The sequence below is a fragment of the Netta rufina genome, assembly GCF_964035555.1.
Source record: "Netta rufina genome assembly, chromosome: 4".
NCBI classification, from domain to species: Eukaryota; Metazoa; Chordata; class Aves; order Anseriformes; family Anatidae; genus Netta; species Netta rufina.
This window is the reverse complement of record NC_140127.1, coordinates 75,543,914-75,557,076: the sequence shown is the minus strand read 5'-3', so window position 1 is coordinate 75,557,076 and position 13,163 is coordinate 75,543,914. Positions and strand designations below refer to the sequence as shown.

Here is a 13,163-nt window from a genome sequence, read left to right as displayed (position 1 = left end):
TGCCCCGTGCCCAGCCGGGAAGGAGACAACAAGCCGGGTGGGATCACCGCGGTGCCGGGGGGGCTCCCACCCTTCCCTACCTTCCCCCAGACCCCAGATCCCCCAAGACCCCATCCCACACGGTGCCGGGGGTGCCTCCACGGGGTCTGACTCTTCCGCTCTGCCTGCAGGGAGCGAGGTGTCCCAGGAGAGCCTGCTCCTGCACGGGCCCTTCGCCCGCAAACCCAAGCGCATCCGCACCGCCTTCTCGCCGTCCCAGCTCCTGCGGTTGGAGAGGGCCTTCGAGAAGAACCACTACGTGGTGGGCGCCGAGCGCAAGCAGCTGGCCAGCAGCCTCAGCCTCTCCGAGACCCAGGTACGGCACGGCACGGCACGGCACGGCCGGCAGCAGCTCCGCGCCGAAACCGCACGGGGCCGGGCGAAATCCCGGCTCCTGTCTCCAGGAATCGTGCACGGAAATTGTGCTGGAGCTGCGCAGGTTTTTTTGGGGTCAGGTCGGGCTTTTTTTTGGTGGTGGGGAGCTGCTGCTGTTGGCTGAGCAGTGTTTCGGATCAAGATCCCCTGCAGCTGGGGCTGGGGCTCGGGTAGGGACGCAGGTTCCCCCCCGCGCTCTCGAGTCGGAGTCGTTTTCCAGTGTTGTTCCTTGTTTGCTCGGGTGTTTTGCTGCGTGCAAAATATGTTTTTAAAAATCTGGTGACCAAAGCAGAAGCGGTGTCACCCCTCTGGCTCAGAGCTGCAAAAATCTGTCTTAACCTGGCCCAGTTTTGGGGTCTTTGGGCAGACTCAGGATGGTGCAAAGAAACGTGCCCGCGAAGGGTGCTCGCTCCCAGGGCTTCTTTCAGCTGCAGCTTTCGGATTTTAGGAAAGACATCGCACAGGAATTTGGCCCTCAGTGTAGGAGATGAGGAAGGGGGGTGAAGGTGAAAGGAAAAGTGTATGGTGCCAGGGGAAAAGAGGGGGATTGGGGCCGAGCAGCCCCGCACGCTGGGTACGCTGGTCCCAAAACCCCGGGCGAAGGCACGCTGCCTCTCCTAATATCCAGCGATGGAGTCAACGAGGAGAGTGTCTGCCAAATTCTGGCTGTTAATTTGGCTTGTTTTCCGTATTCAATTTAATGGAAAATAAAATCTATCCATTCCATTGCAAACTAAAGGCAGAGCCGTGGGAGTTCCTCACAGGCGCTGCCTTGTCCTCACCCAGGCTCCGCCGGCTTCGGCGCGAGCAAAACCTGCAAATGCAGCCCCGTGAGAGGGAAGTTAGCAGGGAAAATTCCCTTTAAAGGGGACAGCAGGCGGCCACAGAGCAAGGAGATTTAACCAAAAGCAGGCAGCCGGGAGGACGGACTGAGCCCCGTAAGGGCACCGTGTTTGGGGGATGCAGCCACAGAGCAGGGCATGGCAGGAGCTGGCACCCCGGCTCCATCCCCTCTCGCCTTTCTTTGCTGCTTCGGCCACTTCTCGGGGCTGAAAACGGTGCTAAGAAAAAGAAAAGAAAAGAAAAAAAAAAAAGCTGAAAGGTCAAAGAACAACCAGCAGCTTGCCTGGGCGGGAAGGGCAGCTGCGGGGTGCCCGGGGGCGCTCAGAGCCCCTCGCATTTTGCACCATTGCCCCGAGCCGAAAGGCAATTTCTTGGGAGAAAGCAGAGGTATCTGTCTCTAAATCCGCCTGCAGAAACAGAATCGCAGCGAGAGGCAATATCTATATGTAATTTTTACACAGTGCAGCCTGCTTTGTAGTTCTGTATCTCCTCGCTCCGGGGAAGCTGCGGCACCGCCGGGTCCTTGTGCACGGGGGGAGCCTCGGCCCCGGGACCAGGGTGCTGCAGGGGAACCTCCTCCCCACCAGCTTTGTGCCTTAAAATATATCCCCATATTAGATATTGTTTAGATATATTTATGTGGATAAATATACGTTATATAGAGGCGTTTTAAATATTTAAATATTTAAATATTCTATTAATTACCCAGAGGGAAATAACCCAGCCGTGTGGTGTGGGACCGGGCACTGACTGAGCAGGGCTGGAGGTGGGGAGAGGCAGCCAGGGGCTGCTGGTGGTTACCCAACATATTTTATGTCCTGTGACCCTGCTGCTGTCACCTCCTTGCTTCAGGGCACGTGCAGGGGATGCTGAGCCCCACAAACCCCTCTAAAATCCCCCGCCGTGCTCCGTGCCATATGGTGGCATCGCCCCAGGCGTGCCTCCACCCGTGGCCGGTGCCCCGTCCCGTGTCCCAAGCGGTGTGTGGGTGAGTGGATGAGTTTTTTTTTTTTTATTTTGGAGCAGTGCACAGGGGCTGGGGGGCTGCTGGGCCTGGACTCCTCTTTTTCAGCCTCTTTTCCCCTGCAAAGGGCAGCTCGGTGGTGCTGAGCCGGGTCCAGCCAGGGAGCAACACCTGGAGCAGCCCCAGGGGGAGGTGAAAAGGGTACCAGCGTCCTCCCCAAAGCAGGAACCGCCTTGGGCCATGGGGGGAGCGGTGGGGACAGGTGATTAACCCCTTCCCAGCCCTCCTCCCACCAAGGTGCTGCCTCGGCCTGGGATGACAGGAAGAGGAAAAAAAAAAAAAAAAAAAAAAAAAAAACATGAAAAAAAGGGGGTTTTGGAGAAAAGGAAGCGTCAGCGGCAAATATAGGGGTGTAGTGGGATGACGCCGGGGGGGCACGGCGCAAGAGGAGCCGGCCGCGTGCCGGGATGACGCAGAGGCGTGGGGACAGCATGTGCCACGTACCCGGGCCCATGGGACGCGTGGGACGTGCGTGTGTGGGGCTGGTGCGACACGGGGAGACGGCGTTTGCGTGTGCCGGGCGGCGTGGGACAGGACGGGACACGGGGACTGGGGCGTGCCAGGCGGGGCGGCGCAGGCGGTGACGGCGCCGTGCCCATCGTTGGTGGCACCAGGCCGCCCCGGTTACCCGGTTTCGCTGGCCCACGGGTTGGGAAATGGCTTTGCAGAGTGGATTTTGCGCAGCGAGGCCTCGTGCAAAATTCTGCACGCCGCAGGCTGAGCCGCTCCATCCCCGGCAGCACGTGGAGAGAGCGCCGGGGGACACCCCCCGCGGGGTCCCCTGCCCAAAGCGCCGGGGTCCTGCCCAGTTGTGAGGTGTGGGGTGGTTGTGGCCATGCCGTGTGTGACCCCACAAGCCCTTCTGGTGTCCTGCTTGCAGGGCTGGCTGCCCCCAGCCCCCGTGGGCCGCGGCGGTGCCAGTAATCATTGACAGAGCGGCCCCGTGACCGTGCGGTGCCAGCGGATGCCTGGAAGTTACGGGAGGAGAAAGATGGGACGCTGATAAACCCGGAGAGCAGCCGGGCTGCGGTGCAGGGCGGGTGGGTGGGCTGGGTTCTGTGCGCCCAGCTGGGGCTGCAGCTCCTGGGGGAAATTTGGAGCCCCCCGACAGCTCCATACCGTGGGCCGTCCGCTCTCCGCGGCTCAGATTCACACCGCAGCAGAGTGATGTCCCCACGGCAGGACACCTGGAGGCTGGAAAAATGGGGTAGGGGAGACAGTGGGAGCCTGGGGGCCTCCAAATGGGACAAGGTGGCAGCTGGGGACCGTCCCCATCAGATGGCTCCTGCCTTGTAGGGGTGCACAGCGCAGCTCCCCTGTCCTGTCTGGGACATGAGCCAGGAGCAGCAAGGTGCCAAGAAATGGCAATTGCTTTTGGGGTGCTCCCTTCCCAACCTTTGTGTCTCACTAAAGCAAACTCCTGAGTTTTGGGGTGTTTTTTAAAAGAAAAGGCAGCGTAGCCTGGTTGGGGCTTTGTGGCATCGCGCCGGGGGCTTCGTGCGCTGCGCCCCGGTGGGAGCAGCACTGCCTGCGCCATCGGGGTCCCAGCTGGGGACCCTGCAGGTGACAGCACGGCACGAGGGGCTGGCAGCAGGGCTGGTCCCTGGGTCACGGCTGCTGCAGAGCTCCTCCAGCTGAAAGGCTGCTGCTGGAGCCTCGTGCTTACACCCACAGCATCGCTCCCGTCCTGGAGCTGATGGGGACACGCGGCCGGCCCGAAGGGTTGGGGACAGCCTCACCTTGGCACAGAGCTGCCTCTGTGGGTGCTGTCGGCCTCGTGCAAGCAGGGCTGGGAGAAAACCCCAAGGGAGAGCGGGATTTTTGGGTGGATGTCATCACCCGGTGGTGGTAACGTCTGGGACCCCCTCACATTGCGGGGGGTGTCACGCTGTGGGGGTCTCATACTGCTCCTGTTACAGCTTTTGGGGCCAAGGACCCCAAAACCAAGGTGCTGTGGCTCCATGCAGCCAGGAAACTCCCCCAATCCTGCAGCCACTTCGGGTGAGACAGCATCAGGACGGGGTCCTTTGAGCTGAACAGTGCTCGGGAGGATGTGGGAGATGCCTCGCCCCCAGCTCTGATTGCCACAGAGCCGCAGCCAAGCAGCTTGATCGCTTTATACCTCGGTTTCCCCCCGCTCTACCCCAGGGATAAGGCAACTTCCCCGTTCCCAGAGGGCCAGGAGCTTTAATTAAAGTTTGCAAAGTGCTCCGCGGTTGGTGAATGAAAGGCGCCAGCTCGGTATTGTTTGAGAAATGCCCCAAAGCGAGGAAAGCAAATGGTTTGAGTCCCGGCCGGGGTTACAACAGGCGGCGGTGCCATAAAGCAGCTGGTTCGGTGCAACGAGCGCGCCTCGGAGCCACCGAGCGGCCCCCTGCACACCGGGAGGGCTTCGCTCCCCTGGGAATCAGGGGCTGAGGGACGACCTTGGCCTGCTGAGAAACCCCCCGGAGCAGGAGGCGAGCACGGGCTGGGAGCAGAGCCCGAGGAATGGGGCTGAAGGGGGACACGATCCGGGACGTGGCCGCTGCAGGTGATGGCTCCCACCCGCTGCGTCGCGGGGCTGGCATCGGCGGCCGAGCAGCGGCACCTAGTGTCCTGCCAGGGCCCGCGAGGCTGGGCAGCATCCCGCGGCACTGCTCAGCATCCTACAGCACTGCTCAGCATCCTACAACACCCCACAGCACCCCACAGCACCGCCAGCAGCTCCCTGCACCGCCGAATTCCCGGCTGCTCTCAGCGCCCCGAGTCGGGCGCCGTGCCCGTGGTGCCGCGTCCGTCGCAGGAGCTGCCCCCGAGCGTGGAGACGCCGCAGCCTCTGCGGGCTGCTGGGGCAGCCTGGTGGTGGAAAACCTTTCCTCGCACCTAAATGCTGCGAATTTATCCTCTAGGTTACCCCCTGGTTGTTTGCAGTCTTTGAGAGCCTCAGAGCCTGCCCTCGGGCTTTTGCGCACGAGGGGCGCAAAGCGATGGAGCCGCGCGATGGACTCGGCCCCAAAATGCCCGTTATTGCCCCATTTTATTGGCCTGGAGAGGTGAGGGGCTTGGTCAGGCTGTGCCTGGAGATGAAGCAGGGCCAGGAGCTGGTGGTGCCACCCCAACCCCAGGGCATGATGTGTGGGGACAGCTCTTTGTGACCTCCAGGTGGCCATCGGGGACACCCACGGCAGCAGGGTGCTGGGCACCCTCTCCCATCCTGCGAAGCGCAGCAGGGGAAGGGAAACTGAGGCAGGGCTGGGACCTCTTTGTGGCCACTCTCAGGGGGAAAAATGGAGAAATGGGAACCGCTGGGGTGAGTGGGAACTCACTGGGAGCTCACAGGAGATTGCCTGTCCTCTCCTCGCTCTCCCCCAGGTGAAAGTGTGGTTCCAGAACCGGCGGACGAAATACAAACGGCAGAAGCTGGAGGAGGAAGGGCCGGACTCGGACCAGAAGAAGAAAGGCTCCCACCACATCAACCGATGGCGCCTCGCCACCAAGCAGTCGAGCGGAGAAGACATCGACGTCACCTCCAACGACTAAGGCAGGGACAGGCTCCTGGTGCAGCCACCATGGAGAGGAACCCGGGGGACGAAGGGGGGACACGCGCGGCGGCACCGCCACGCGAACTCTAGGGACGCCAGCGCCCAAGCCACCGCCGCCGCCGCCGCCGGTCCTCCGGGGGCCCCGCACCCCGTTCCCCCCCGCCGCCCGCGGTGCCCGGGGCATCCCTCGGGGGCGCTTTTTGGGAAGCCCCCGCCCGAGCCGAGGAGGAGGAAGAGGAGGCTGCCAGGGCCCCGCGCCCCGGGACGCGACCGCGCATCCTCCTCCGCGCTGGAAGCCGCCCGTCAGCCGTGAGCTCGACTCAAAACGTCCTACCTAGAAGCTCAATGTGCCCAGCCCTGTTTTTTTTTGTTCGTTTGTTCTTTTTTTTTTTTTTTTTTGGCCTCCCTCTCCCCCCTCCTCCTTCCTCTGTCGTCGTTTTGTTGTGTGTTTTTTTTTTTTTTTTTTTTTTCTCGTTCTGTTCCGTTTTTACACCGTTTCGTTTTAATTTATTCTCTTTTATTTTTTTTTTTTTGTGCCCGTGTGCGTGCGTTCACCCGTCGTAGGTAGTCAGCAGCTGTAGCGTGTGTGTTAACTGCGTGGAAATAAAAAAGCCAAAATGCGCTCCAACAGCGGCTCCTTGCCTCCGCCGCCCCCCTCGCCCACCCCAGGGGCATCCCACGAGGACGTGGCCACCGGGACGCCGGCGTCACCGGCCACGGGTGGCATCCCCACGGCGGTGGCATCGCCGTGGGGTGAGGACGGTGGTGGGAAAGCAGCAGGAGAAGGGGGCAGCTCCCGGTGGGGGCCGCGCCGTCGCCGGGGGGGCCGCAGGTATGCCAGGTATGCGGCGGCTTCGGGGCTGGCAGCCCCCTCACACCTGCGCCGGGGATTGAATGTCGAGGGAGAGGCAGCCCCAGAGCGAGCAGGAATGCCCCGGTCCGATGGGAAACGGGGTGCTGGGGGTTACCCGGGGACCCCCCCCCAGCTCTGGGCACTCGTGGACCCCCAGCACAGAAGGATTTGGGGTGAGGGATAAGGGTTGGGCACCCTCCTGCATCCCACCAGGGTCTGGGGGATGGATGTTTATAATAATTTTCTAGATATAATAGGCAAATATAAGCATTATATATTATATATATACAAATCTGTGTATATATGATATATACAAGTCCATATAAATATTATTTGCTATATACAAATATCATATATACACACACAGATATATATAGGATAAAAATTGCTGCTCTTCGGGAAGGGGCAGCCCTCTCCCCACCTGCAGGAAAACACCCTGTCCCTGGAGCAGCCCCCCCAGCCAAGCAAAATGATGAGAATTTGGGGTGTTTCTCGTGTTTTCAAGGAATTTGAAGGCCTGCACCCGGTGGCACAGCCCCACGGGTCCCGCAGCCCCCTCCGTTCCTCCCCGCCTGGCCCCCACGCAGCAAGGACGCCGGCGAGAGGCGGCGAGGTCTTTAAAGATTTTTAATTCCAGACACGGAGAAGTGTTAACATAAAGTGTGGCGCTCGAGAAATCCATCGAGAAGGTTAAAAAGAGGCCCCCCCCCGGGGGCCGGGTGCGCGCGGCAGCGGCTGGAAGACGTGGCCGGGCGGCGATGCCCGCGGGCTGCGGGGTGGAGGAGCCGACACGAGGCAGCCCCACCGACAAAAAAAAAAACCATGGGCAAAGGGGACGGCTCCCAAAACGCGGGGAGGTGCCAGGCTGCGGGTACCCGACGGTGCCAGGAGCTGATTTCGAGGCTCTGGCACGAGGTGCTGGTGCCACCCGAGGGCTGCGGGCGCTGCGTGGCCCCCTGCCCCGGCACCGCGGCCACCTGCCCTTGCCTCGCCGCACGTGGGGATGGAGAGCCGAAAAGAACCAGCAAGGCATCAAAAAGCAAAGGAGCTGCGAGTGAGGGGAAGCAGAGAAACTGAAAAAAGGGGAGAAGCAGCCAGGAGCACCAAAAAATAAAATAGGTTTGGGCAGCGGGCGTGCATGGGAGGCGGGCAATTAGTGGGGTGGCTGCGGTGCCGGGTGCTGCCGCTCTTCCCCAACGTCCCCAGGTAGGGAAATCCCAAGCGATGAGGCTGGCAGAGCTCAGAGCTGGTGTTTGATGACCACAGCTCTAGGAGGAGAGCAGGGCCGAGCCATTTCCCATTTCCCATTTCCCATTTTCCATTTCCCACTGCAGGCTCCAGGGCACCAGCACCAGAGCCCCGTGGCCGTCCCCTGGCTGTCCCCATCCGGCTCGGGGAGCAGCCCCCAGTCACCCCTTCCAGGAGGGAACCTTAACTCCTCGCTGGCACCTTTTGCTGCAACCTGGTCCTCATTATTTCTTAATTAACATATCCAAGAAATCAATTAACTGCGACATTTCTAATTAAATACTACAGGAGATGATCATCTCATTATTATTATCTGCTGAGGTGAACAACTTGATGTGTGTGGGGGGTGTTGTGTTTTTTTTTTTTTCCTTCCCATTTCTTCCACTTCCCCAATTATAGGAAATAATAAATGCAAATGGTTGGGTTGTTCTCACAAACCGAAGGCTCCTTTTGTACATTAGGAAAGTCGGAGAGATTAATTAGCTATTAAGTGAGTGTGCATAATGTTATCATTAGCTGTTGTGTGTATTCCTTTTTGGCACGATCTGCTGTCCTAATAAACAGTCCTAATGTGCTGCCACTTCCCCAGTGCCGTGCTTTTCCCCTCCTCAGACGGCACCGGGAGCTGAGCACGACGCCGAGCCCACCTCCCAAACACAGCCCCAAGCACCAACCCTGCCAGCAGCCGTGTGGGGTGCCCCACGGACGAGCACAGCAGTTCCCAAAAGTGACACCGGGCACCCTGTGTAGCCCTACAGGGTCCTGCTGCGGAGCATCCCAGCCCTGGATTTGGGGATTTGGGGATTTGGGGTCTGGTGCGTGGCCAGGGGCCGGGCAGTGCCGAACGGCCCCGCTGTTTTCATGTCCTGGTGCCCTTGTGCTGGGGGGACGCTGCCTCTCTGCTGCTCCCCAAACGTGCTCCTCATCCACACACCTTGTCCTGCTCCCCAGGTGAGGGGAAAACCCCGGGGGGGACACTCGGGGAAGGGCAGCAGAGGGGAGACCCGAGCCCCGCGTTGGGTTCCAGTTCCACTGCTCTCCCGGGTGCGCACACAGCCGGACGCACGGCGCCCTCAAATCCCACATCATTTTGGGGGCCTGCAGCCCCCCCAGCACGGCCCTCACCCCACAAACACCTCTGGCACAGAACCCGGCCCTCCTGACTCGCAGAGCAGGGGGGAGCAGGAAACCCAAAGCAGCGCAGCCCTCCTTGTGCGCCGCGGGATCAGCCCTCAGCTAATGAGCTCCGCGGCGAGCCGAAACACCCCGCAGGTGAAATGTGCCCAGGGAAAGACCCTCCGTGCGCCCCTTCCCCTCTCACAAACCAGGAACCGGCTCCTTTCCTAAGCAAAACCTGCTCGGTTCGTGCTTTTTTTTTCCCCTGGTGTCTCTCCGAAAGGAGTGCAGCGAGTGGGGCCGCGGCTATTTCCCCGCGCGGCTCCGTAATTAGCCGTGCGCGCTGCAAATTACTCTCTCCATCTGCAGGCCCGGCAGGTAGCGGAGTTCACAGCCACCAAATCTTTGATCAGTAATTACGGTGCAAAAAGCAAATCAGCGGCTCCCTCCTCGCTCCACCCCTCAGAAACCACCCCACTACAAAGTGAAGGCTCCGTCGCACCCCCCCCCCCGCTCAAAAAACAAACAAACAAACAACCCAAAGCCCCAGATAAAAAAGCTTCGCAGCATCTCAGCGGAATGGCTCGGGCACAAAACCCACCCTGGGGGCTTGTGGGGAGCTCAGCTCCGGGCTCAGCTACGCCGCCAGCCCCTGGTGTGTGTTTAAGACCAGCTCCATCCCCGCTTCGGGCACATCCCGCAGCACTCCAGGGCGCTCTGCGCCTCCCCGCACCCAGCACGGCCCCGTTTTTGGGGTGACCCCTCCGCAGCGGGATCGCAGGGTGATGCGGGAGGGCAGGAGACGCTTCCCCAAATATTTGGTTTGGGGAAAGTGCTCCCCAGGGTGCTGCTCAGCAGCTGATTTTGCATGGGGATCAGCAGCTGTGCCATCGCTCCAGCCCCGCCAAAAACCCTGTAGGGACCCCAGGGGTGGCCTCGCTTGGTGCTGAGCATACATTCATCTCATCTAGTGCACTGGAAGAACTCTGCTGGGTCAGCTCCAGCTGTCCTTTACCCTGGTGGAAATGCAGAGAGCTCCACGAGCTCTGCGTCCCCACCAGTGCCAGGGACAAAACGGGAGCCGGGCTGGCAGCCGGGCTCCGGCTCAGCCTGGTGCAGCTCCAGCAAGAGCAGCAAACGGGGGCTGAGCCCTCCCAGCCCCAGACATTGCACCACATCCTTGTGCGTACATTCTGTGTCAGTGGCAATTTGGTTTTCCCCCCCACCCTCCCCACCCTCCCCAGGTCCCCCCATCACCAACACGCCTCCGTCCCTGCAACGGGCCAGGAGACCAAAAATCCACCCAAATCCACCCCTCTGACCCTCAGGGAGTTGCTTTGGGGTTTGCCCTCGGGCAAAAGAAACTGGAAAGCCAAATTACGGCCCCAAACCCAACCAAGAGTGGCCAGGGGAGTTTTGCAGGGCTGTGGGGCCAGGCACCCATGTGGGACGTGGCTCCCGTACCCAGGAAGAGCCCCGAAGCCACGTCCATGCGCAGGGGAGAGGGATTTGATGCCCTGCTGGGGGTTTGTCCCACCTGACTTGAAGCAGCTCAACGTGGAGCAGCCAAAGAGCAAGATGGACAGACGGACGGACACCTGCAGGGTGCAGTTAGCCCCTCTGCCCGGGGCTGTGGCATCAGGAACCCCTCACAGAGCTGCACCCAGGTGGCTTGGATCGACTGCCTTACCTGCAGAGCGCCTGCACTAGGTGGGACAAACCCCATCCGTTACCTCTGTGCCAAGAAAAGCAGGAATTAAGCACATTTTCGCTGGGAAATCCCTTCCCACGCAGGGCACGTTGGCTTTCCAGCCCCTCGACCCCTCACGGCACACCAAATCCTGCAGGTGCAGCAGGTGCCGGCGCTCACCAAGCTCCCCAGGGCTCAGCACCGGCGCTGCTTTTGTGCACGATCACCGGGGCAGGACAGCCACAAAATCGGTACAGGACACTGATCAAACACCCTATCAAGCACTCGAAATTCATGCACCCTCTGGGCTCTGCGGAGTTACTTCTGTGCAGCATCAGTGCCGGGGTTTAATTCGCATTGGGAACAGGATTTGCTCGGTGAAGCCTACTCTCGTGTGGTTAGGTACAGCCAGGTAAACGTCCCGGAAACTTCCCTCCATGCAGTGCTAAAAGGTCAGGGATTATTCCTTAGCTAGTTCTCTAAAAGTGTTTGAATGCGATCGCTCGCTGCTGCTCCTGTGGCTAGGTTAAAACGATTTCAGTGTTAATCTTCCCGAGTGGTGTGAGGTGTCAGTTCTCCCCAGGTGTTAGTTCGCTCCCCGGTCTCCGGGAGGGGCAGCGCCTTCCTAGCGCTGAGCTCTAGGCTCGTCTTGTCTCCTTGCTGTGTTTTTATCCCAGGCGTGATCTCGAGCTTCCCCCGGCCCTCCCCAGCTCTCCTGGGCCGGGAGGCCGAGCAGCTCCCACTTACAGCCCCTTGTTGTAGACCACGGTCTTGCTGGCGGTGGCCATCGCGATCTCCGGCTCCAGCCGGGCCGTCTCGATCTGCGGAAACAAAGAGGAGAGGTCAGAGCTGCTGTGCTCAGCAGGGCCGTGTCCCAAATATGAGGGGGTTTGTGGCCGCAGTCCGGCCTTCTGGAGTCACTCCGAGTTGTAAATGTGGGTGAAGGATGGAGAAAGAGAGAGCGTGCCACTACTTGGTGCGTCATTTCTGCCTTTCCGCGCCCTTCAGGACACGAAGTCCCGTACTTTGAGCCTCCAAACACCCCTGGGTTGATGGAGATGAATCACAAGAAGCGATGCCCACTCTCTGCCTCAGTCCCCAGATAATTACAGAGCTCCTCAGGGGATCCCCTTGCACCATTCCCCTTCTCCCAGGCGGATCCCTTGCGCCATGCAGGAGCGGATCCAGCCGCGGCGCTGCAGCCGGCACCCGGTGGCCCGGAGGGGACAGGGGACAGCAGATCCCAGCCAGCTCTGTCTCAGAGGGGGACACAGCACCTAAACCCCGGCGTGGTGCCCCTGCACCCTTCCTCCTGACACCCACCACCGTTGCTCCCCCAGCAGCCACTCGCCTCGAGCATCCGAGACACCACGCTCGGCGTCTCCGGGAAGCGCTCCGACAATTTAGAAACTGTTTTGTCCCTGCTCCTTTTTCTGTCTCCACGAAAGCACCAGCCCTCGCCTATTTTTTTTTTTAATGTTTTTTTTAATTTATTTTTTTCCTCCAGCCAGATCTGCACGAAGCTTTCCAGCTTCCAGTGCTGAGCTCTCGCCCAGCCACCGCGTCCCCGCCGGGGATTCGGGTGCTCCCTGTGCCCGAGCGGGCCGGGGCCGGGCGCGGGACCAGACTTTTGGAAATCCTCGCCGTCGCCTGGGTGCCGCCGCTGACACAATGCTGAGGAGCCCACGTTAAAATCGAGATGCTTTTGAAAATGTTTAACCTAGTTAGACAAATTAGCAAAAATTTGTGCAAAACAATTTAGGTATTTAAAATATTCAATGTTTTTAAAAACTGGAAAAACTGTTCTTAGCTTTCAGCTGCAAAAACCCAACAAAATATAACATCAAAGCAATCTTAACATGAGGTGCAACATAACCCTTCAGCAAAGCTGTTAAACAGCTACTGGAGCATCATGGGAAATAGCACTTCATTTATTCAAATGCACATATGTCAGGTTTTTGCACCATATGTCATTCCAAGCTATTTACAGTAATAATTAAATCTTAATCAACGTTTAACCTCTGTAAAATGTTTGAAGGGATCTAATCACCCTTCAGACTGCACTAATGAAGGAGAAATATATAAACATAAAAAGAAAATGATGCATAGATAGCACACCAGAAAGAACAGTAATTGCAAAATTGTATTTCTTTTAAATATAATCAGCAAATTATGTAAAGTAAGCCAACGAGTATTTTAAGTGAAGACATCTTGGGTGTCAGAGGTGTGATCAGCTAATTTTGTACTGCTATCCATAACAGATGTAGCATATTTTCTTTTAGTGCCATTATTAGCAACTTCACCATTTCTTTCTGTGCTGCACCACAAAGTGAAGCATTGTGCTGGGAGAGCACCCGGCAAAGGTAGAGGGGAGGCGACTCGCGCGCGCACCGGCACCCGGGGATCCATTTTGAGGGAGGATTAACTCCGGTCTGCCCGGCTCTGACGCAG

General features: G+C 59.1%; 2 protein-coding genes across 2 annotated transcripts in view; one reads left to right on the top strand and one right to left on the bottom strand.

Moving 5' to 3' along the window:
- The window catches only part of LOC311209289 (homeobox protein EMX1-like), a gene marked incomplete at both ends in the record, with an annotated part of 7,517 nt that extends 1,714 nt beyond the window's left edge, over window positions 1-5,803 (top strand). The window contains 2 exons of the mRNA XM_084286553.1: window positions 171-355; window positions 5,636-5,803. Of these exons, the coding sequence (XP_084142679.1) occupies window positions 171-355; window positions 5,636-5,803 (353 nt within the window). The remainder of the gene's footprint in view (window positions 1-170; window positions 356-5,635) is intronic.
- A 4,628-nt stretch (window positions 5,804-10,431) lies between these two features.
- Window positions 10,432-13,163, bottom strand: part of SFXN5 (sideroflexin 5) — an 84,575-nt gene continuing 81,843 nt past the window's right edge. The window contains exon 14 of the mRNA XM_084286777.1: window positions 10,432-11,533. Within this exon, the coding sequence (XP_084142903.1) occupies window positions 11,456-11,533 (78 nt within the window). The 3' untranslated portion in view covers window positions 10,432-11,455. The remainder of the gene's footprint in view (window positions 11,534-13,163) is intronic.